At 40.1% G+C, this 26,543-nt stretch overlaps 1 protein-coding gene across 1 annotated transcript in view; it reads right to left on the bottom strand.

Moving 5' to 3' along the window:
• LOC107728733 (collagen alpha-1(XV) chain-like) overlaps positions 1–12,665 on the bottom strand; it is a 57,977-nt gene extending 45,312 nt beyond the window's left edge. The window contains exons 1-2 of the mRNA XM_016539023.1: positions 12,289–12,665; positions 12,137–12,210 (exon numbers count right to left, since the gene is read on the bottom strand). Of these exons, the coding sequence (XP_016394509.1) occupies positions 12,137–12,210; positions 12,289–12,317 (103 nt within the window). The 5' untranslated portion in view covers positions 12,318–12,665. The remainder of the gene's footprint in view (positions 1–12,136; positions 12,211–12,288) is intronic.
• Positions 12,666–26,543: the final 13,878 nt, after the last annotated feature.

The following is a 26,543-nucleotide window of genomic DNA, read 5'->3' on the forward strand; positions in this document are numbered from 1 at the left end:
ACACTCCCTCACACACACACACACACACACACACTCACACACTCACTCACTCACTCACTCACACACACACACACACACACACTCACACACAGACTCACTCACTCACACACACATACACACACACACACACACATTTAGGAAGGATCCCTGAGGAGCAATAAGGAGTGTGTTGGGAGAGTTACTCAAGAGCTTCTCAATCACAACCAGCCTTCGTGAGGCTCATCTTCCATATCACTGAACCTGTGCTCCTCTGTTCCCTCCACCGACATTCACAAGCTCCATCATCAGCATCTGGAGTTTAACGCTTCCACAGCTACAGTAAGCGAACTGACGGATGCGAGCACATATTTACAGGATTCTGGGAACATTTCAGAGGAAAAAGCGTGACCTGCTCCACCAATCCTGTGCAAATCCAGCTTTAGGGTCATTTCACTAATTCAGACATTTTCACTCTGAACTCAGATAGAGTGAACTACTTATACCAAATATATACTGAATCTAATTATTCATGAATTAATTAACACCTGCTGGTCTAATTCCACGCGTGGAGCTAGCGTTTAGATCCGTATGTTCAGTGTTTAATGGGGAAACTGCTGCTGTTTGATTTCAGCTTTAACTTGTGTTTGAGCTCCACGTGTGCATCCACACATAAATCACACAATCCAGCCATATACATCTAAACCTGAGGCTCTACAAATGATCTGGAAAGCTTGTTGACAGGTTTGTGTCAGTCAGACGACTTTCTGTGCTTATACATGACTTATGATGCTTTACAGCACAAACACTGCACATTTCTCATTAGCTTTTCATAGGGGAAAGTGTCTGGTTTTGCACCCTGAGATTTCCAGGAAACAATATCACTTAAAAACACTGGATCTGCACAGTTTGAGTATCTTGAAGTGAAAAACAACTTAGTTTGCAACTCTCAGCTGGTTAAATCTGGAGCTCAGCTGTTTTAGCTGTAGTACACCACCTGGTTTCTCAGCTTGACTAGTCCAAATCCACAAAACAAGCATCTAAAACCCTGTGAAAGCATCAAATTAGCCAGGCTGTTTCTTTTTAGGAGTGAGAGATTTGCTCTCGAAAACACCGGTGGGAATCGAGAAGCACAAAACCAGCTCAAAGCTCAGATTATCCTCTCGCTCTCTAAATCCTCCTCTATCTGCTGATGACTCCTGCATCGCTACCTTTGTTTCCTCGAATACTCTTTGTACTGCTCGAAAAGCAACACTAAACTTTTGGAGTTTTGAGGTACAAATTCACTGACTGAAGATGCCAAAGGAACAAACAAAAAAAATTAAGATTTATTATTAACTTTACCAAAATGTAAGAAGTCTGTCATCATTCACTCACCCTCATGTAGTTCAAGCAGTGCTAATTTAGTATCACTGAGATACTGTACCTGAATAGTTTTTTCGTGTTAAAGACATGAAAACATAATGTTAGCGAATGAGGATTGAAGCGTTCAAGCTTTAAAAAGTACATGAAAGCACCATAAGTATCATAAAAGTGGCTCATGTGACTAAATCATTATTCAATGATAATGTCCTCTCCTGTGAGCAGCTGCAACCGAATCAGTGAATCAGACAGTGAATCAGTGAATCAGACAGTGAATCAGTGAATCGGTGAATCAGTGAATCAGACAGTGAATCAGTGAATCAGACAGTGAATCAGACAGTGAGAATCAGTGAATCAGACAGTGAATCAGACAGTGAATCAGACAGTGAATCTGTGAATCAGTGAATCAGACAGTGAATCAGTGAATCAGTGAATCAGACAGTAGATCAGCCTGATTCATGAACAAATCATTCAGACTGGTTTTGGAACTGAATCAACAGACATCAGACAAACGATCTGTTCACAAATCAATGCTTCTCCTACAGAATCTCATAAACACATCTAGAGTTTCAGAGAATAACAACTTGTTTTTGTTGTGTTCCTCACATAAAACCATCATATGATCCCAGAATGATCTGCACAGCTTCTTCATGGTGCTTTTTGGTGATTTTGGAGCTTGACAGAGCCAGCTGTAATTCGTTTTCATGATATTAAAAGATTCAGCAGGATACAGAACTACGAAAAAAGGACATGATAAATGATCATGCGTCTTCTTATGCATGTTTAGCTTACGCCACAGTGGAACATTTGATCATCTCTGCAAACCACTCAAAATAATCCAAGCACTGAAAGCTCCTGAGCTGCCATCACAAACACGAGCCTCACGCGGGACAGACGAAGATGTTTGATTAATGAAGCTTCATCTGCTGTGCCGTCGGCCAAACGCTTTACAGTAAACACTGCTGCTTTCCAGCGCTTTTCTGTGCTTAGCTCAACTAAAAATAAATCCCTGCATTTAACATGCTGTTTTAACATGAAGCCATTCAAGCACATAAAGCATATTAACTTATTAAAGAAATCACATTTAGGGAAGGAAATCACCTTGATATGAGCATAAATCAGCACTGCTGCAGGTTATTTACAGATTATTACAGACTGCACATCCAAACAGCTTCAACAATCAAAGAACACATTTCAAGTGCTTTCATTGTCTCTTTATTGCTCTTTCTCTCAATCGGAGTCCTCCAGCAGAAGCCTGGGCACTTCAGTGAAGATGCTCTTTGCCTCGACTTCCAGAGGCCCAAAGCGCTCCTAATGAAAGACCTAGTGTCTTTTTTACTTTTATTGGGCCACAACAGCATGTCGGATCTGAATCAGCAAATTTCCCCTGCGGATTAATCTGCGCACATGAGTCGGGAACGACTTGAAAAGAAGGAGGCCATGCTTTAGACACCGTACCGTCTGGGTTTGTGTTTGAGACCGTGGCTGTTCAGAGCTTTCAACTCTACAATCGCTGGATTGAGACGGCCAATCTGGACCACCCACAACACCTCATCACTAGAAACATTACAGTTGCTTTCCAAATCTACTACAGTACACGGCTTTATCCAGACAGGTCTGAATTTGAGAATGGAATTATGGTCAATTCTGGATTTGTCTTTCAATTTTGAAGCTGGAATGAAAATGATAAAGAAGCTTTCATTTTAAATCATAAATCATGAGAAATTTAACGTTTTTTTTCCCACTTTTAAGGTCAAAGTGCTGCTGTTTTGTTTCCTTCCTTGACTCAGTTTGGAAACCTTGAGCTTTATATCATAACTCAGTGCTGAATTCTGGATTGGTATTAAAAATAAAATGCATCACAGTTTCCACAGAAATATTGTGCAGCACAACTGTTTTCAACATTGATAATAATCAGAAATGTTTCTTGAGCAGCAAATCAGCATATTAGAATGATTTCTGAAGATCATGTGACACTGAAGACTGGAGTAATGATGCTGAAAATACAGCTGCGCATCACAGAAATACATTACAGTTTAACAGATATTCACATAGAAGACAGCTGTTTTAAACTGTAACAATATTTTACTGTTTTTACTGTATTTTGATCAAATAAATGCAGCCTTGGTGAGCTGAAGAGACGTCAAACCTCTGAACAACAGTGTAAACACCACATCAATGTCCAACACATCAAGTTCTCGGTCAAAACAGCAGAACAAGTCATGTCCATGTCGTCAGCTCAATAAAACGGTTTTCTTCCCCAAGGGTAAATGTAGATGGGGTCTCACAGGACGCAATAAAGCTTTGTAAACAATCTCATTAACATTGCATGCTGATGTGTTGCTCCACACACATTAAATCCTGGACAATTATAACGGACAGGCGTTTCCTCTTTAGGCTGCTGAAGCTCTAAACGCCAAAGCTGCCCGTCATCATCTCAGGACTGAAGCCAATCACCTGACGTTGATTTGGTGATCTGTTGACCACACGTCGCCTGTAACTCACAGCAGAACCGCGTGAACGAGTTTATGCCGCTGGCTGGAATACACTGTGCCTCATGAATGGAGGATGTGATAATGAGATTTGCTTTGAAGCTGCTCTTGCAGGACTTTCCTTTGTGTGCCGTGGCGTGTATATTAGAGCCTAATCAGCCGTGCGTGTTTTGTGAGGTGCAGACAGTCTGTTCCACACACAGAAACTCACTGGATCTTAAATGCCAAGCTGGAGTGCTTTTCTCCATTAAGCTCTTAACAGCCCAATCAAGATCGTGATTAGCAGCTCAAATGGTGTTTGGGTTTGGAGTGAGAGCTACTGCAGGTTTCAGCTTGATCTGGGTGAGAAACATTAGCTGCATCTCATCTGAGTGTCTCTTTATAAGACAATTAACCAGTCCTTCAACAGAATATGACCTTATGCTGATTAGTCAAAGATCTGGATACAAAAGACTATAAAGTAGATATTTTATTTGAAAATAAGAAGGCAAATAAAATTGAAATGAAGCAGAACTAAGTCATTTTGTGACAGTAATCCACTGAAGGGAACGCCCATGATTACATCTGAACGTTCTGGAGGGAATCGTGAATGAATGGTGTCTGCTGAAAACAGGATCTGACGTCTAAGTGGTTTTAATTACCCGATTCAGTAAAGAAATCAGCTAATAGCGCAAACACATGTCAAATGAGCACAAACATTTCTATAGCACAGACGTTTGTGAATAATCTCTGATCAGGCTACTTTATTCATGCTGAAAAACTGCAACGACTTCATTTAAATATGTAGTAAATAGTTCCTGGTTAAACCAGATGGTTGCTCTCTCTGTGTTAGTCTGTGAGCACTGCCAGCTCGATCTCACAGCAAAACCTGACTGTTTTATGAGGTGATGATTACATATGATGTGAATCGAACAGACACATACGATTTTTAGAAAATAAGTAAGAATGAAAGTCCACCACTAAACCTAATTGTCACTGGGGCGTATGCAGATCATACAAAAACATGTGGATCATACAAGTTCATATTAGCCACTAATACAAATATGACAAATATGTAAAATAGTAATGAATTGTCATGAGACTGTTTTGGTATTTCACTGCATTCACTGCATGAAGGTGATCCTAGTGATCCTAAAACCCTCGATATTCACCAGCAAAAACATTTAAACAGGAAATTAAAATTAATAAGCACTCACTGACGCATCTGTTCACACTATCACTAAACATTCCCTGTGATTCATTCCCCTTCCTAGCTCTAGAAATGTCAGCTTTTATTGCGTTTTTCATCTGCGTGGTTCGAAGGCTATGGCTATACATCTGAAGGCAGGAAGGTCATATCCTGTGTTTGTTAGCAATGTTAAAAACTTTTACACCCAATGCTTGTCCTCCTATTGTCCAGAGCTGACAAGAACTTTCCACTTACTCATTTCAGCCAGACTACATAAAGCACAACAACAGTCATGAGTTCCTCATGTGCGAGTTTAACATTACTGCTAGTCAACAGCTAATTCACTGATAACACATCATTCACAGCAAACAGCAAACTAAACACATTCCTGCAACTCCATAAACACATTTATATATAGTTCACTGCAGCTTCCAGCTGAAATAAGCACTAGTGACAGTAAAACACCAAAAAATGTATTCTATGTACACTGATCACAGGTGCAGATTACTGGTTAAAGACTTATTTTAATGCAGTTCCTTGAACAATACTATGTTGTGAGCTCAAAACACTTTTACCATAGTGCATGATTAGTAAAGTAATACATTTTGACGTTTACATCACATATCCAGCTCCACATGTTTGGCGTTTCTGATAGTAAACTTGCTCATTAGCGCACCCGGTACAGCACTGGAGTGCATGGCAGTATAAGTACTCTTCCAATACAGTGTTTGTATAATGTCTCTCGTTAAAAACTCATAAGAAGAGCAGAAAACATGTTTTCACCTATCTATATTTTCTAAAGGTCAAAGATCAGTAGGGCCGCTCCAGTTACTCAACGTCTGGATGTCAAATGCAAACAAGTAGCTTGAGTAGAGTGGGAATGTGTTTTTCTATTAAGGCCATGGAACATCCAGTCATGCTTTCCTGTTTTGGTTTGTGTCTCATGGACGTTTCATTCGTGTTATACATTCATTCCTGTCAGACTTCCCTGCCCAGATGGCAAAACTAATCCTCTGTTTTTCTCTGTTTGAACATTCCTGTTGTGATGACATAATAGGAAAAGGATGGGCACGTATGAGTGCAAACACTCTCCATCAGCCTCTAACTGCTATTTTAACCTTTTCGTGCTTTTTGGAAATATAAGAGCATAATAGATTAAGCGTATCTGCATGGGAACAGGGAGGATGGTACTGTATATAATATATGTGAAGTGCTCTTGCTATATCTTCACTGTGATGTATACAGCAGACGGTTTAACCCAGGAACGGGTAGAGAGGCATAACAGCAGCTCTTGGCTCATGTATGTTGATACTAAGCATACTAGAGATGGTACAGGCCTCTCAAGACCGCTCAGCTGTTATTCTTATTGCACAGTGACAGAAAATAAACAGGCCTCATTTGACTCCTTGGCCTGTAGGACACAGTGGCCGTGCGCATAACGCAGCTAAATATGGTCATGGATTTTGATTGTTAAGGAGAATGGAAACCCCATTCTATTACCAAAAACACTCCTGAAACATTCAGGTAGTGACAACCACCATACTGTAGTGCATGATTAATCAAAACAGAAATCACAATATGGCTTCATGCGATTCTCAAAGAGCAAAGGCTGTGATTTAATTAAAGGAGTGTATGCACTGTGTGTTTGAGAGTGAAGCGCGGCACTACACATGAGCAGCTCATGATCTGTGTTTTCAGCTTCTCAGAGCTACTCGATTCACAGTAAATGATCCACAACTCCATCTGCATCTCTGAGACGGAGCTGCTTATGACATACATTTGGGAATGAAACACAAGCCAACCTGTCTTAGCAAACTTGTAATGAGAAGCACATATAATCCAGCTGTTGTCAATAAAAGAGACACTTTAAGGGCTCCCTGCACTTTTCTGACAAAATAAAAGCATAATATTTTAAAGTTTGAAAAAAAAAAAAAGTAAATATATATTCTTAAATGCTAGATTTTTTTATTTTACAGTGACATATTACAATAAATAATATTACTTACACAACCATATTTATATATACAGTCACAAAATTTGGGGCAAAATTGTGCAGACCTACAAACAAGCACAGCAAACAAAGTTTTTGTTTTTTTGTACAGAAAAAAATTTGATTTTTTTAATAAGCCAATGTTAGATTTTATTTCTATACTGGATATTTAAATGTTCATGCTCATTTCCCTTATTTTTACATTATTTTAGATTTTATTTTTCATCATCTAATGCTCACTTAAAGGATTAGTTCACGTCCAGAATAAAAATCTCCTGATGATTTACTTGCCCCCATATCATCCAAGATGTTCATGTCTTTCTGTCTCCAGTTGAAAAGAGATGAAGGTTTTTGAGGAAAACATTACAGGATTTTTCTCCATATAATGGACTTCAATGGGGACCAACGGACTGAAGGTCTAAATCACAGTTTCAGTGCAGCTTCAAAGAGCTCTACAGGATCCCAGCCGAGGAATAAGAGTCTTATCTAGAGAAACCATCGCTCATTAAAAAAAATACAAATTGATATGCTTTTTAACCACAGATGCTGGTCTTGCACTAGCTGGACTTCACGCATGACGTAATCACGTTGTAATTTTTTTTTTGCAGCTTCAAAGAGCTCTACAGATCCCAGCCGAATCATATAAATTTACATTTTTTTCAGAAAATGAGTGATGGTTTCTCTAGATAAGACTCTTATTCCTCGGCTGGGATCCTGTAGAGCTCTTTGAAGCTGCACTGAAACTGTGATTTAGACCTTCAGTCCGTTGGTCCCCATTGAAGTCCATTATATGGAGAAAAATCCTGTAATGTTTTCCTCAAAAACCTTCATCTCTTTTCAACTGGAGACAGAAAGACATGAACATCTTGGATGATATGGGGGCAAGTAAATCACCAGGAGATTTTTATTCTGGAAGTGAACTAATCCTTTAAGAATAAACAGGCTTTCATTCATGTTTCTTGTTCACAGCCGGTCACTGGTTATCATCACTATGTCAACATAGTGTGACTCCTGCTTTACACATTAAAGGATTCAAATGAGAGGATTCACTGTCAATCTTAAAACACACTGCTGTATATATGTGGCCAATATGTTTCAACAAGCAGCTTACAAACATAATACTGGATCTGTTCAGTAAGGTGAATCAAACTGTAATAAAAGCACATTAAGTGTTGTTTTCATTGACTCTCACATTAGAATCAGACAGCCATTAACATCAGAAGACCCTTCACAATGAGAAAAACTAAACTCTGCGGTTACACCAGTAGAAGACGCCACGGTTTCCTCCAAAACAGAATTAGCTTCTCTCACAATGAGTCTCCTGTTCTGCAGGCCAGTGAGGGAAAGGATGAGACGTCGTTTTAACATGCTTGTTTGGACACTCTTGCACATTTCCTTTGATGGAGTTTTATCCGTTGCCTAATATTTTCCAGAAACTGGAGGCAGACGTGTCAGAGCGGAGGAAGAAAAATCCTCTCACACTGTCAATGCAAATGTTTTAATTTCACTGTGTTGCTGTAATGCTGCATGTCACAATACATTCCTGTAGAGCAACATCTGCATTATGCAACACACACACACACACACACACACACATCTGATTCGTATGCCACATGCATTTGGTTGGTGTGAAACAACCTGGGAATCACCCAGAAGCTCAACTGAACACCTCCTCCAAAGAACGTTCCCCATCACGGCACAGTCTCCTCCTGGTGTCTGGAGGTCTCCATCAGGTCCTGGACCAGGCTCTGTCCTGCTTATCTTCAGCGGAAAAGCCGCCGCTGGCATGAGTCCCACAATCTCAGGTTTGTTTTGAGAGCTGAGAGCTGCCATGTGGGTCAATGTTTCAAAAGTTTGAAGACAATTCTTCAGCAGTAGGATACATTGCAAAAGGCCGGCCTCCATTCCTGTGGTTAATACGAGCTGTCAGCGTCCACATTAGGACCGCTTCTGAAGGGAAGGAGAACAGTAACTCTAATACAAACTAAACAAGAGCAGAGGAACCAGATCTACAAGAAACCAAAGCCCTAGAGAACGCTACTAAAGCTCTCGAGATTCAGTTTGTGTCTTCAGTGCACTGAGCCAGGCGAACGCTGGGTCAGTGAAACAAAGTCCTCAATGAGTGTTTGAATCCAGGTAGATTTCACTGCCACTTTACACAGAAAAACTGAATCTGAAAAAACATGACCTTAAACGACGAGATAAACGGAACAGCCAATGCCAAACTGTGTGGACGCAGCAAGAGACCTTGAGCAGTCAAGACCAAACGTGTTTCAGATGAAGTTTGTGCATCAAACACACATCAGAATCAGAAAGCAGCTGCTCTCGTACAATACATTCAGATGGCTGGTTTCTGTGGAAACGGCTCTGTTTCCTTTGTGTTTACAGCTGGGGCTGGAAATATGTGTCCCAAATCAGTCGTCTGGCCAGCGCCGTGCTGGCCGAGCTCTTCACGATCATCTATCATCATATATTACAGGAGTTCTTGTGAAATGTGAATCACAAAAGCTCTAGAAGCGGTCATCTCAAACATCACACAGCTTAAAGGAACAGTTCACCTAAAAACTAAACTTCTGTTTAACCACCCTCATTTATGAAGGTCAGTGGGGTCCAAAACAACTGACTTTGAATTCCTCTTCAATGTGAGGGGGAGTAAATGCTTTAAATTTGCATTTGTGGGTGAACTACTCCTTTAAATGCACATTCTGAAGCTTTTCTCCTGCATCTGGAGTAATGTGTCAAATTTCAGCTGATTGAGAAACTGCAGTGTTATCGACGCCCCGTAATAACAGCCAAGCCATTCCTCAAAACATATTAAATTCATCATTAACATAAAATGAGGTCAAGAATGCGATCTTCTGGCACGCGTCCCGTTTGGACCGAGTATGAACAGCTCTGCGTTATTGAACACAATACAGCTTTTGTGGACATGATGTCATCCTTAGGGAAGATTACTCAGGCTCCGCCGCTTGTCATAACGGCAATTTCGACCGAACAGAGTCACTGTGCCAACTATCTGTCATCATGAGGGTAATTGAGGTAAAGAAATGGGGTTTAGCCCTCTACGACCACCTTCTGCGACCTTGAGCTCCCTCACCAAACTATGAACCTCACCTGGACACAGTGATGGAAACATGGAAAGTGACTTTCATAGCGCCCTAAAACTGCTATGGAAAAACAATATAAAAATAGCTACAATGGACAAAATTAATATAAATGCATCTGGATCTTAATAAATGATGTTGCAGCAACAGTTCATGGAGTTCTGCAGTCTCAGCGCTCAGAGAAAACCACATCAGAGCCCATTATCATCATCATCATCATCATCAGGCCCGTCTGAGCTCAACCGGATTCATTCATCATTCAGTCTCCCAGCGGCTGTGCTGCTCGTGTTCACCTATAGCCTACAGTCTGTTCTGAGCGTTTAGCGGGTCTCATTTCACCCTGAAACTATAGGTTTTGTTTTTTAACAGTAACAAAAATATCCCATTATTGCACAGCTACTTACAAAATACATGGACATCAAGGGAGCCCAGTCCTGTTCCTGGAGATCTACCTGATCAACCACAACTAGACCAGCTAATTAAGGTCGTCAATAGCATTTAATAATTACAGACAGCTGTGTTTGATCAGGGCTGCTGGACTCTGCGGGTGGATCTCCAGGAACAGGACTGGTCACCCCTGATGTATGTGAAATATTGATTTGTACATGGAGATCTACCTGATCAACCACAACTAGACCAGCTAATTAAGGTCGTCAATAGCATTTAATAATTACAGACAGCTGTGTTTGATCAGGGCTGCTGGACTCTGCGGGTGGATCTCCAGGAACAGGACTGGTCACCCCTGATGTACGTGAAATATTGATTTGTACATGTTCCCTTAAAGCAGGGCTTCTGAACTCTGGCCTCGAGTTCCACTTTCCTGCAGTTTAGCTCCAGCCGTGATCAAACTCACCTGCCAGTAACTTTCTCGTGAGCTTGCGAGGTGTGTTTGATTGAGAACCCCGGCCTTAAAGGGACGCGGTAAAAAATGATATGGCAGAAGAAGGAAAAGTTAAATGCTTTTGCGTTCACTAGGAAATCTTTTGCATTCCCCAAAGAACCTTTGTGTTCATTTGCAAAACTTTTATGATGAAAATAATATGAGGTGGAAGGAAAAGCAATACTTTTTTCAGAGAATGTTTGCGAGCGAACACAAAAGCAGTAACATTGAATGTTTTTCCTGCCATCTCATTTTTTTCACCATCATGCCCCCCTAAGCGGCTCTGTAGATCTGAGATGAATCTTAAATTTAGATTAGATTAAATCTTACAAAAACAGAAACTGAACACAACGTTAAAATAATTGGGTGGTTTGTGAAACAGATTAGCACAGGAATGGAACAGGTTCTTTGGTAACCCCTAGGATTGGGCAGTCTGACTCATTTATGCGAATCGGTTCAGTCGAAGTTCATTTTTAAGAATCGGTTCAAAAGCCATTATTTAATGCCATGGCGTAATTACGTCATCCCGTGACCATGACAACGTCCACACGCTCTAAAACACCTAAATAAAGCCGAATGAAATCACATATCGCGTTTTTCTGATTATGTTTTATTGATATGCGTTTTGTAAATTTATAGCGTTGCACCCATGATTCAGTTCATAAAAACAATCATTTAGAAACTAAATAGCCTATTTTACAATATACTATCGAAATTAATTTGCATGTCTCAACTACAAAAATTTTTTTTTAAAGTTTTGCAAGTAATAACATGCTGTTGTTTATTAAAATCAACTCCTTTTCGTTTATTAGACAAACCTGTAATTATCTCCATTATGTTTCATCATGTGTAACATTTCTGTTGTTAATCGGTTATTAAAGTAACAGGTTCTCAGTTCACTCCCAATACACGCAAAATCACACGACCAAAACAACGCCGTGACGCGACGCGCGACAAAAGAGCCGATTCTCGGTTAAATGAATCTCGAGAACCGCTCGGACCGATTCAGCTGCGAACCGATTCACTAAAAAAGACCTGACTCAAAAGAACGAGTCGTGCACAGCCTAGCCTACCTCTAACTATTTTCTGCAGCTTGTGTGAATGTATAAAGCATATAAAGACGTTTGCTGTGATTTTCTGAAACATGTGAGTGATGTGCCATACCTGAGTCAAAGTGCAGCAAGGCTGAGGCAGAAGAGCAGATGCACACAGCGATGAAACTCCAGCACCACACTCTGCTGATGAGAAATAAAGATGATGCGAGATGTTTCTCAGAAGCAAATGAATGAAATATCATTTCAGGAAAGCTGGGTCACCTCAGCGCTGAGTCGCTCGCTCGGCCCATGACGCGCGGTATAGCTGCAGCGCTCGCGCCGACAGAGACTCCTCTCCTGAACACCCGCCGGGACCCAGCAGCTCCACGCGAACAAAGCAGTCTCAGTTCGTCCAGACTCCCTCAAACACTGAAATCCGACTCCGAGCTGAAGCAGAGCTCCCACCTCCTCAAGCCTCCGCATTCAGATGCAAAGCCCACCTCACAAACAGCACAGTGCTCATCTGCTGTTTCACATCATGATGCTGTGTATGAATGCAATCTCTATATGAAGTCTGGCATGGCAGGTTGTGCTGCATAAGACGAATAATGTACAAGTATTGTGCATCTACCAGAAGATAAAGATATCATGTACAGTAGTCCCCAAAAACACACACAAGTGTATGGATGTCATTGCATCAGTTAATAAGATATTAAACCAAGTGTTATTTTCAAACAAATGCTGCAAGAGCTTTTCACAGAACTCACTCTGACATCTGATTTTTCTTTTTTAGTACATGTAAGTTCTTTAGTTCATTCTGTGTCCCAGCAGAGGAACCGCAGCTGTAATTCATCACAAGAACACGACCCGCTTACATCTGAGCTCCAAAAATCTGCTGAACTACTTTTTGCCTTGATTTTGAACAGTATGAAGAGACTGGGGCTAGTTGTCACACATGATGTTATCACATGAGCAAACTATAAGGTCTAAACAGAACTTTATTTAAAATAAATAAATACAATTATAATTACGATTTAATTACATAATAAATAAAATAAAGCTGTAATATACATAACAAAGTGAATCAACCAGATATTTTCAGAGGCCTTAAAAATAGCATTATAAATTACACATAAAATACATGAAAAACACTGTGATGACTGAAACTGTCCTTTATTGAAATCCTAAGTCATCTTATGTCTTATCAAGCACATGTTCTACATGAAACACACCACAGTATTTAAGAGTGAGGCTGACGCAGGGCGTGATTACTGCAGCATCTCAGCTCTAAATCATTTACAATTACAACAAACAATTATGATCCATAACTGAAACCAGTCGTTAGTAGTGGTGCCAGCTGCTCTAGGGAGACACATCTTTCACTGCCAGGATCTGCTCATTTATTCAGCATTCACAGCGATATCTGCCAGTCCTTCATTAACCTGATGATTCTGAGGCCATGAGAGAAAAGCTCTCAGCTTTGATAACGTCCACTGAGCTGGTGTTTGTGATATATTGTGTGCTGGACATGCATAGGAGTGATTGCATGCACTCTTTTACTGGATGCTCTTCATTTATTTAATGGCCATTACCTGCAGTTGTGTAACACTTAAATCACCAGACATGTCTCACATGAGTAAACACCTGATTTTAGAGGAGTTTGTTTCTTCATCAGATTTGTAGAAATGTAGCATTGCATCAGTGTCTCAGCAATGGATGCTCTGCAGTGAATGGGTGCCGTCAGAGTGCCTTCACTGGAGGAAGCGTTATTATAGACTATGGGCACATATTTTAGTTAAAAAGGTCTTAATGCTGGATTAGTTTCAGCTTTTGTCTTCTCCAGATGTTAACTGATGGACTGGAGTGCTGTGGATTACTTGTGGATTATTGTGATGTTTTTATCAGCTGTTTGGACTCTCATTCTGACGGCACCCATTCACTGCAGAGCATCCATTGCTGAGACACTGATGCAATGCTACATTTCTCCAAACCTGATGAAGAAACAAATTCATCTACATCTTAGATGGTCTGAGGGTGAGCACATTTTCAGCTAATGCTCATGTTTGGCTGAATTATTCCTTTAGTAGTTTCATAGAAAAGAGCAGCATGAACATTCCTCAAAATATCTTCCTTTCAAAATATCACACTGGAGATGTGTTCCACAGAAGAAAGAAAGTCCGTCTTGCCTTGAAACAACATGACGGTGAGTAAATGATGACAGTATTATCATTTTTGGATGAACTCTCCCTGATAGTCTGGCTAATGGAATTGAGTCGAGACCAAGTTTTTTTTTTATTGTCTAAACAAGACATTACTCAGTGTGAGGGGGACCTTGTACAAACCACTGACTTTGTGTTGAGGATTTCTTCACTTTGACTCATTCTCTCAGCGGTCAACACAATAGATGAGTTCATTCGTGCTGATGTTAGATGTCTAGGATAGGTGCAGCAGAACCGAAGGATCTTCTGACTCTATCTGTGAGGCCTGTGAGGTTAGGAAGATAAAAGCAGAATGAAATTCCTGTTGTCCAGCAGCCTGATATAGCAGCGACGCAGGTCCTGATAAACCTTACGAACCCTCGTCCGACACAGACCCGCGGCTCTGACAGACTCCAGAGCTCCTGTGTTCAGAGCGTGCTTCGTGTCGGGGATTCATGGGTTCTAACCTGGAGCTGATCGACACGACTCAATCTGTAGGACATCATATCTGCAACACAGAACATCTGGGACATTTTGCAGCTATCGGCACAGTCTGATGGGTTTGTGTCTCAAAAGCAACAAATGCCGTATAACATTTCAAGGCAGCTCCAGAGATTTTCTCATTAAAACAAACTGAAAGCATATAGTTCACAACCACGTCAGTTTCTGAACGATTCTGAAACTACATGTCCTTTCATCAGTGAGATCTTTAGTTAAATCAATGTGGCAGGGACTCGCTCTGGGCTTCAGAAAGTAGGTTAATGTGCTCAGGGAAAGATCTCCATGGCAATATGGTGCTGTTGTATGAAAATAATGCGGAGTGAGGCTGTGAGAGGGAGAAGGGAGCGTGGGTGGCTCGTCTGAAGCAGTCGAGGTCCAGCGTGACTCAGCGCTGATTCAGTCATGAGAACGTTGCTGGAAACTCATGCATTCTTTCATTTTCTGTAGAGGCTTGACAGATGTTTAACGAGAGATTCTAGAGGCCGTTCAGTTCAGTTTCTGGAGAACATTTTTATTTGATGAGCGAAAAAGAAGCACATTTTAGCATACTTTTAAACAGCACTTATAACAGAAATAATATACTTTAATAGAACATACTTACGTGTGAACTGAATGTAATGTTTTCAGACTCTTAATTACATATTAACCCCAAATGAAGATGTAGTTTAAATTTATATGAAATGCAATTAGCTGAGTGTTTTTCACCTACTTAAGCATGAGTTCAGCACATCTTTATATGTAATTTCATAATTACTTCTCTTGTCTTTCAAATATGGTTTAAGTACTGCTGAATGTACTGACAAGCTTTTATGGTAAATATACTTTAATGTCATGTCTCTGTCATGTATTTAAATATATTTGAAGCTGTAATTTAGTACATTTAAAAGATATTAACTTTAAATGTAATATCCAATAGCACACTGCAGTTAAATGACAATCAAGTACTTTGCATCTGCTTTAGTATGTTAGTCACATCAAACTAAGTGAACCTCTTTAAAGCAAGACAAATTACTATTCACACTATGATTTGAAATGTCAAACTTGTGACATTATTTTATATTTGACAAAAGTGCACAAAGGTGTCTCTCTTTTAGTCACTTAAGTGGCCTTTTATTTCATTTATATTATTTTATCTGCAAGTTTTTATGACGTACACTACAAGTGCACATTCAATACAATAAAGCACACTTCTTTTTCATGAAGGTACAAATGAAGCTATGATATCCTTAAAGCCACAAATGAAGACCAGAACATGACAGCAGCCAATAAATCTGAGCAAATGCTAATAAATCATCATGTGACGTGTGTGGCTGTTTGAGTGACTCAGAATAGAGTGGTTTATTTTCAGCTCTGGCTGACTCCTGTAGACTCTCCTGCTGTTCTGAGCCCGTCTGGAGCACGGTGAAGTCTTCAGTGATGTGCTGACGGGCCACCCACAGCCTTTGTGTTATCAGCTGCTACTGAGCTGAAGTGAGACCTTTACATCAGACACCAACACATCCCCGTCTGAAACTCTCAAAAACCACCTGGATGCATCTGATCACACTATTTATTCATTTAGGAGAACTTTATTGATGTATTTATTCATTTAGCATGAGCTTTTTGTTTTTTGGTACACACATATGGTAAATTACAGTATATATGTACAACAACAGACGTAACATTTCCTCCAAATAATCATGCATTCAGTAATTCCAGTGAAGTAAGAGGATTGAGACAGATTTGTGCTTGAATCCTCCAGGCCAATACATATCAAGAGAACGATTAAAGGCCCAAACACGATTAGAGTATTTCCTGAAATTTCCTGAAAAGGTCACACTGTAGACGGAGGAGGAGGAGGACTGTTGATCCACTCCACAGGAGAGAAGACTTTACGTTTACACATCGCTTTTCACATAGTCACCACACACACACACACACATACACACACACACACATACACACACACACGCACGCACTCACTCACTCACGCACTCACACACATACACACACACACGCACGCACTCACTCACTCACGCACTCACACACATACACACACACACGCACGCACTCACTCACTCACGCACTCACACACATACACACACACACGCACGCACTCACTCACTCACGCACTCACACACATACACACACACACGCACGCACTCACTCATCTCTCACTCTCACACACACACACACACACACACACATTGGAAACTGCTATATAAATCCCATTTTTCTGAAATGAAGAGAGACACATATGGACTTTGTGCTTCTGAGAGAGATTTGCACAGCTTTTACGAATAAAAGGTGTTGCCATTTAAAACAGCCTTTAGTAATGCTGCACAAAGTTCCTCCACGGCGAAAAAATCCAGCATGTTCTGATCGATGAACAGAGCTGAAAATCAAACACTTCACTTCTCGTCAAACATATGTATAACATGGAAAGCCATTCTGGGCTCCCTGAGAGGTCAGAGGTCGTACAGATACAGCGCTCAAATAGAGCTCAGATAAGCTGTCTAAACAGAGCCTTGAGAAACCTGACTGACATTTCAAACTCCAAACTAAGTTTTACAGCTCCTTCTCGTGCAGACTGACGCATGCGACGCAGGGAATACTGCCACAGGCTGCCGTTCATCATCTTTGGCAGTTCTGATAAACCATATCCTAAAATCCTCCTCCAGACCAAACCTTTCATTTGTACTTGAGCAATATGAGGTTATACACTACCGCCAACAGTTTGGAGTCAGTGAGTGTTTCTGAAAGAAGCCTCTTCTGCTCACCAGAGCTGCATTTATACAGTAAAAACTGTGAAGTGTTATTACAGTTTCAAACAGTTGTTTTCTGTGTGAATATCTGTTAAACTGTAATTTATTTCTGTGATGCGCAGCTGTATTTTCAGCATCATTACTCCAGTCTTCAGTGTCACATGATCTTCAGAAATCATTCTAATATGCTGATTTGCTGCTCAACAAACATTTCTGATTATTATCAATGTTGAACACAGTTGTGCTGCACAATATTTCTGTGGAAACCATCATGCATATAAATGATTTGTAACATTATAAATGAATAAATTCCATTATTTGGCATCAGTGCATCATTGCCCAGTCCTCTGAAGCTGGATCTGTTGTTCTCTACAGCTGATCTCCAGCCAGTCTCCTTCAGCATGACTTGTGTTCTCTTTCTCTTTCTCGTTCCCTGCGCTGTACTTCACTCCTCACAGCCGCTCTGTTTGACTTCTGCTGTCACGCTACATGGCTAAAGCATGTGGACACCTGAACAGTAGGCTCTCATGTACACGCTGAATATGTCACGTTGGCATTAATGTCTCCCTGCGCTGCTGGAACAGCTCTCAGAGATGATGAAGATGGCTGGAGGGATTCGCTCTGGATCAGATTCATCTCAGACGTCTTCAGTGGGCTTCAGCTCGGGGCTCTCAAGTTCATTTGCACCAGATCCAGTCCATTATTTTTTATGGATCTTGCTTATGGTGAAAATGCAATAGCTCTGGCCATGCAGTGCATCGGCACACGAGTCAAACATGCTGGGGAATCAATGTTGTCATAAAACAATACAAAATCATGAAACAAATGCAGCTAATTATTTTTGAAAAGTGACGTGTAATCATCTGGAAGTTGGGTATTTGGTAGTATTTCTGCATAACAAATAAATTAGATAAAAATGACACGACCTCTGAATGAGGCAAACGAGAGGTACGAGTCCATAACAAGATCATTAGGCCTGTGTAAAAGCAGTTTACTGTATTTTAACTGGTTTTTAGAATAATGTAGGTGTGAGAGAGGCGAGGCTGTGCGGAAGCCCTTCTATTCTTTAAGCAGTCATTTTATACATTTTATAATAGAATAACAAGAATACTCTGGATTCATCAACATTACAATAATGGTACAAAATGTATGTGTTCAAGTTAAAATAACTCTTTTCTATGTGATACATAACTGTGACAAATCATATTTTTCAGGATTCTTTGTGGAACAGAAAGTTCAGAAGAACAGCATTTATTTGAAATAGAAATCTTTTGTAACATTATAAATGTCTTCACTGTCACTTTTGATCAATTTCTTTCAATCAATCAATCAATCAATAAAGGCATTTTTGACCCCAAACTTTTGAAAGTAAGTATATGCATACTGTACAAAATCATTAGTGAATAAGGACATTAAAATCTTTTTATCATCTGATTTTGTGCTAATTACATTTTTCTGTGTGTCATTTTAAGGTGCTGCCTCTTTAATGTTAAAACAACATCCACAGCACATATAGTGGAGGCTGAGGACTGAGTCTGAGCGTCTGCTGCCGTTGCTGTGCTACAGTCCTTTACTTTTACTCATTCTCTGCTGTGGATCAGCTTGTCATCTTGAATTCTGCCGCACGTTTCAATCACAACTGAGCCTGTGCACATCATAGCAGCAGCTCCTTTTTCCTTATTTAAACCACGTCCAGTTTTAATACTTCCAGATTCTCAGCTGGTCTCACTAACTTGACTACATCACACCAATAATGATGCATTCAATTCTTGAGTCTGGGTCAGTGATCTGGATCTCACAGATTTCAGCAGAGCAGACTCAGATTACAGCGCACTGATGTCATGGAATCACACGCGTGTGGCTCTGTGGAAGCATGTAGCTGGATGAGTTTAACCGCAGCGAGAGGGAAATACCCAACGATAACTAAAGGAGGCCTTGTCTGCAGTTAAAGGTAACTCCCTCATGGCACAAACTAAACCAGAAGCCTCATCCACAGGGATGCCGTACATTCTCTGAAGGTAGAAAAGCTGTCACTGCGACAGAATCCTTTCAAAGGCACACCTTTGGACCTTATTTACCCCTAAAGTGTGCTTACTTGTGAAAGAAGACGTGACAGCGTTTGTGCCTTTTTTCTCAGAATGTACAAACACACTTAACTGGAATATTCAGTACTTTCTTATTTAAAAATTTCATTTGTTTCCAAATTTCCAGATTGTTGTTTGCATTAATTAGCCACATGTTATGGAAAATAACCCTAACCCATTAAAAAAGAAGAAAAAGAGAAGTCAGTATTGCAAAATATAAACTCAGAACAGGGTGTGACACAAAGAAAAGAAAAGAAAAAGAAAAAAGTCAGAATTGCAACATAAAAATGTATCTCTTTTATTTGTTTTATTTTTTTCCATAGCATGTAGATCCTGAGTTTTAACTATAGGATAAAAAGTTATAGCTGTTCAAAGAGCAGATTTACATGAATAATATTCCTGACCGAAGGCATTCTGCGTATCATTATACAAACACATTTTGGAAAAACTTCCCACAAACCATCTAAACAAAGCAAGACTGTGTTTGTGTCACACCCTGTAAATGCTTGCATATTTCCAAGCTTCTGAAATCATTTTAATATGTTTCATGCAATGCTTTGTCATTTTTCCATGTGAATTTAAAAGGGATTTTTAGAAACTGGTTACAATGAATGAGTTGAATGATGAAAATAACTACAACGAACGAGAGACTAAACGCTGGCTGAAGATCATGAAATCAAACGCATATCAAGAGAAAACACTGATGCTGAGTTCGTGTGAATCTATATGGTTTCTGCTCAGTCAGTTTAACACACTCATATAGTAAATGATGCCAGCAGAAACACGATGAAGTGATTAGTTCAACTAACGAGCTCATGCATTGGGAAACTGCTGATGTGATGCAGGTGACGTCAGCGTCAGAGGATCATTAGATCCACTTCACAATAATGTACACGTTTCTCATTCAACATGAAACATGACTGTGTTGTTATTAACCTCTCTCTCCTCCAGAGGTTTCTATCTCCAAACAGATGACCGCTCGAGAGCAGCAGCACATAAAAACAACAAACTCCATACAGTATGATTAAGCAAGAGATCTCAAATAAATGTTAGCTAATTATATCAGTTAATAAAATGCCTATCGTGACCCAAACAGATCTATAATCCTGGAGAAAGCTATCCGTCAGCATTCATTCTTCTCAATGGCAGTTGCTCGGCTGACGCAGGACCCTCCGGAACGACGCAAAATATGAAGCCCTGAGTTCAGCAATATTTTTTAAAACAATTTTATTTCTGTGTTTTTTTTGTTTTTTTTTAAAGACTGTCACAAATCATGAGATTGAGAGTATATTTGAAGAACTTGCTTTGGCTCTAGTACAGTGTGAATATGAAATCTTTCAGAAACAACATTTTATAACATGACACTTGTGGGTGTTTATGCATGAAATTATATAACAGGCATAATATTTCCCCTGCATCATATTTTGGGGTATTTGAAAACCTTTGTGTTGTAAAATTAGTTTGCAAAATGAGAGCATGACCATTCAGTCCAAAACTAAAACATGACATTCACAAACAAGAAATAAAATAACCAGAATCACAATGAGCATGGTTAAAGCTCTCATATTGCTGATATTTAATGAAGTCATTTAATGACCGCTCCATGTTGTTTTGTATAATGTCTGGTCAGTTGAGGATTTTATTGAGGATTTTTCACAGATCCTTGATTTAATGTGTCCCAGTCTCATATTCAACTTGCTGTTATTATGTAAAACATTTATTTGTTCACCGTTTTAAATTAGTTATTTATTTAAATTAGTTAATTTTTTCTATAACACAAATAATTGATCTTAACTGGTTTGGAGTGTTTAAATGTTGGACATCTGTGTCCTAATAAGCTCTTGGGACTGCAGATGTTTTGTGTGTCATGATGTGATCTGATGCAGCTTTATAGAGCCACAGCAAACGTTCACATGTGGACCGAGTTACTGTACGACCCTCGCTGCACGAATCAGAAGAATCAGCAGCGGACCATGTGTTTATAGAGGTTTGTCTGTATAACTGCATCCTCAAATGATTTGTCACTCCCTAATTACAAAGCACTGTTAATGATGTTTTGCATAATTAGTATATCTGGTCACATCTGCTACAAAATATTCCTTCTCGATCCTGTTTTATCAGAAGTAGGATGATCAGAGGAGCACAAATGTTCATTCGCTGTGCTTTTGCTCTCTCATCACAACTAAACGTCATAAATCAAATGTGTTTTTTGAGTTTTGCTGATCCTGAGAGCAAATCTGTTCCTCCATCATCATATCATTAGCAAACAGGAGGGAAAGCGGATCAGATGAAATGAAAAGAAGGTTGAAGCTCTTTTGCTTCTTCATCTCAGAACAGAAGAACACAGAGCTGCGCTCGGCTTCCGTCGTTTATCTCAAATTAAGTAAGAAATTATTTCCTTATTTAACTTCTGTTAACAAATCCTTAGCAAAACGAAAATGTCTCACACACTCTCACACTCACACACACACACAGGTTTGTTTTTGTGAAAAGTGGGGACATCCCATAGGCGTAATGGTTTTTATACTGTACAGACCGTATATTCTATTGCCCTACACCAACCCTACCCCTAAACCTACCCCTCACAGGAAACTTTGTGCTATTTCAGATTTTCAATACACTCCATTCTGTGTGATTTATAAGCGTTTTGAAAAGTGAGGACATGGGGTAATGTCCTGAAAAGTCACCTTCTCCTTGTAATACCTATGTCATACCCTTGTCATTATACAAATTTATGTCCTCATTTGTCACAAAAACGCACACACACACACACACACTCACACACACACACACACACACACACACACACAGACACACACACACACACTAAAGACAAAGACTCAGGACGGGTCGAGAGCAGAGGATCGACAACAAACCTGCTGAGCACGTGTGATTTACATTCACATTTATTCCTTTAACAGACACTTCTATCCAGAGCAACTTACAAATGAGGAACACAGCAAGCGATTCATCATAAAGAGGCAAATAAACAGGAAATGCTCGTAATACAACTTTTATTAAGATGCAGTTAATTGCTAACAGTAGAGATGAGTTTTGAGCTGTCTCTTGAACATTGTCAGGGATTCAGCATTCCGTATAGCGGTGGGAAGATCGTTCCGCCCACTGCTCCGGGTGTGTGTTCATTAGTGTGTGTGAGTGTGTGTGTGTGAGTGTGTGTGAGTGAGTGAGTGTGTGTGTGTGTCTGTGTGTGTGCACTTGGATGGATTAAAGGCAGAGCACAAATTCCGAGTATGGGACGCCACACGTCCCGACACTGTGCTGTAGATCCAGACTGGCAGAGCCGTTCAATCGAACCACAATCGCAGAATTAATAACGGTTGCAATGGAAACTATTAAGGGCTTAAACACTCTCAGATGGAACGACTGGAAAATGTCTAGAGCATCAAATAGCGGAATTCACTCGCATCAATATTCTTCAATGAAATGAATCTGTCTTGTATTTTGAGGCCGCGTGTGCCATGTAAACACCATACATCTTTCAAAGTCTGCTGAAAGGCCTCGTGGGTAAATAAAAGCTTCTCATCTGGGCTCGATTTAAACAGCATTGGTCTGTAGAGGCTGACAGGAGGGTCACTGCAGGTCATCTGATATCCAGAATAACCGGATTCATTTACAGTAGTCCAGATTTAGGCTTCTGTGATGAAGGATTTAGCCTGGAGCGTCTGGGATCACTGGACATGTTGACACCGGAAGTGTTGGGAAAACTCCGTCTTCTTTAATAATAATGGACAGCAAATTGTAAACTAAGAAAAAAATCTTCAATGGGCTAGAAAGAGATGGATTCTTTTTTCATAACTGCAACTTTATATCTCATTAGGGGACTATATATATTTCACAACTGCAGCTTTTCTCGTAATCGTGACTATATGTATGTAGTAGTGTGAGTATATATTTTGCAATTGCAATTTTTTCTCATAATTGCTACTTTATATCTCCCAGTGTGAATTTAGGTCTTGCAACTGTAACTTTACCAAGTGATCTCATAATGTTACTTCTTATTTTAACTTGATCTCACACGAACCAGGCAGGCTTCGTAGCTTCAGACCTGTATTAACACTCATAGCTCCTTCACTCAGCGATCGGCTCCAGCTGAATCAGAACAAACCTCCTCTGCACTCATGTTCTGAATCAGTGAATCCTTTGAGGAAGACCTACGCTGCTCAAGCTGTGTTGGCCAGATGAGAACATGGTTTGTGTAATTTAACGGTAACAAGTCACATGGGAGTACAAACTCACAAATCACTTTGAGCGAGTTGTTTGTTCCTGTTAGTTCTGCTGCGTTAGAAGATAGAGGTCATTAAGATGAAAGAGTCTGAGGATCTGCTGAGATGCTTGTAATGATATAAGACTCCAGCAAACGCTGGGACGTCTGACCGATCTGGACTACAGTGCAGCAAAGGCTTCAGGGCATTAGAAACACTTCAACAACAAATATGGGCAAACCATAGCAGCAATTACAAACTCATTTGGCAAAAGTTAAGTGAGCGTGACCCCTACAACTCTCACATGTGACTGTAAACAGCAGTTTAACGCTGCGGATGTTCTCTGTTTTCTAGTGTAAAGCTCACAGTCCAGCGGCAAACCCTGAAATGTGTGTCCTGCAGCCGAGTTACAAAATGAAAGTACATCCATTTCAGCGACGGATGCAGATTTCTGAGCATAAAGAGCTCCCTTCAGCAGCCTCTCTCTAGACAGAAACACGAGCCTCTCAAAGGTCAGAGGTCAAAGCCAGGTGTACAGACACATGATGATGACAGAAAACATGAACAGGTGCGCACTTCTCTGATCAGTCCTGACAGACACACGCTCAAAACTCAGAGCCTGATCTCTGATGCTGAAACTCCAATACTACTTTCTTATTCATTATATATATATATTCATTATAAAAATGTAAATAAATCAATAATTAATACAATTTATAAAACTATATATTATAGATTAATGATTAAAGCATTAAATATATATATATATACCAATACCAACTTAATTCAAGGTATATTCTGTAAAGAAGTATTTTGATTTATATATGTTCTTTATATATTTCCTGCACTGGAAAACAGTAGTGTAGTGTTGATCAGTCTTACTCTGAATTCCGAAAGACTTTACCCAGTATGTCTTAAAAATGAACACTTACTCTTGGACTAAATAAGAACTAGTCCACGTATTTTCTGTTCTTCAGTAGGGATGTTAAACAGAGTCACGCTGAGGCCGGACACTCCCAGACTCCTCTAGTGCCCTGCAGCAGGGTGCTGTCATGCGGTCAGTGGCTCTCTGGGGATTCATCACGCGCTAGTTTCTCTTGTTCCTCAGACACACTCACGCCTTCATCCTGATGCCATCTGAGCTGTGAGTGTGCATCAGAAGACTGCAGGACTGGAGTCGTCCCTCGAGATCTTCAGCTCAGGACGACGCTTAATGAGTTAATGACAAAGATTCAGACTGAGAGCAATGGCAATATTTCTCTCATGTGTGTCTTTCATGCACAACTGGTATTAAATCAAGACGGCTCCTGAAGCTCGTTTCGATATCACTGGGTCAAAGGTCAGGAGAAATCCTCACATGTGCTCTGCATACTGCATGGCAACAAGTGAAGCAGCAAAAGATGAATTTACAACAACCACTCGTCTTCAAAGAGTCAGTAATTACTGCGTTTTTCCACTTATTAAAGCAAATATGATTCAGAATGAAAACAAACCATATGTGCACAAGCGCGAGAGACGAATAAACGCTTCATACTGACAGGCCAGGAGCACAAGTTGCTGGCGTTTACTCGTTTCTTCAGAGAAAAAATAAAACGGCTAATTCTGAGATGAAGTTTTGCACGATATATATAGTCACACTGTGAGAAATAAAGATTAGAATGATTTCTGAAGATCATGTGACACTGAAGACTGGAGTAATGATGCTGAAAATACAGCTGCGCATCACAGAAATACATTACAGTTTAACAGAGATTCACATAGAAAACAGCTGTTTTAAACTGTAATATTTCACATTTTTTATTGTATTTCTGATCAAATAAACACAGCCTTGGTGAGCAGAAGAGACTCTTTCAGGAACATTAGTCCAGAAATATAACTATGACATGAGTTCCGTGACTGAACCCAACCAGCGACTGAAAGTGTTGTTCCCGGGCTGATGAGGACACACTGAGTCACGGTTCACTGTCAGCTGTTTCTGAGTCCGTCTGTCAGCCGCCACACAACTAACCAGTGCAGTAACACAATAGTGCTATCACGAGTCGAAACACCAATTCCTGTCATCATGACAATCCAGCACACATGCAGTATTTCTGAATGACCATATTCTCAAATATACAACGACAGCCACAGAACACAACAGAAAAGAGGATAAGAAGCATCCCGAGGTCTCTGATGGCTTTGAGTTCCTCTGAAAGTGAAATGGAAACTGCAGAACATGATGGAGACAGAGCAAGATCTGCGCGATAAATCCATCCTCAATCTCTCCATCTTTGCTTCATTTACTGATGCATGAAGGTCGAAAGCTAATCAGCACAAGTTTGATCGATAAAATCCACTGATGTTTAATGAAATTTAGGCAACATTTCACAGGTGTAAATGCTTTGTGTTGTTCAGCGTGGAAATACAGTCCAAAGGAGTGGATGTTGCCTGCAAGATTTCACTGAAAATGTGATTTATATCATGATGTTTCATTCTGGCTGCTCTCAGTAAGGATCAATTAAAAACACTTTCATTAATCCAGCCAGTCTAATCAAATTAATCAAACTAGAAATGAAACATAAACAATGTTATGTAAACAATATGATTTACTAAATCCAACAAAATCTGCATATTTTTAAACTCATGACAGAGGACATGCCTGAAGCTCACAGCGATTGCTGTAAAGTCCCGGGCCTGCACTGGCAAAGGCTTATAGGAAAACTGTGTGAGGACACACACACACACACACACTCACACACACACGCACACACACACTCACACTCACACTCACACACACTCACACACACA

The sequence above is a fragment of the Sinocyclocheilus rhinocerous genome, unplaced genomic scaffold, assembly GCF_001515625.1.
Source record: "Sinocyclocheilus rhinocerous isolate Xijiao unplaced genomic scaffold, SAMN03320098_v1.1 scaffold2773, whole genome shotgun sequence".
Lineage (NCBI taxonomy): Eukaryota > Metazoa > Chordata > Actinopteri > Cypriniformes > Cyprinidae > Sinocyclocheilus > Sinocyclocheilus rhinocerous.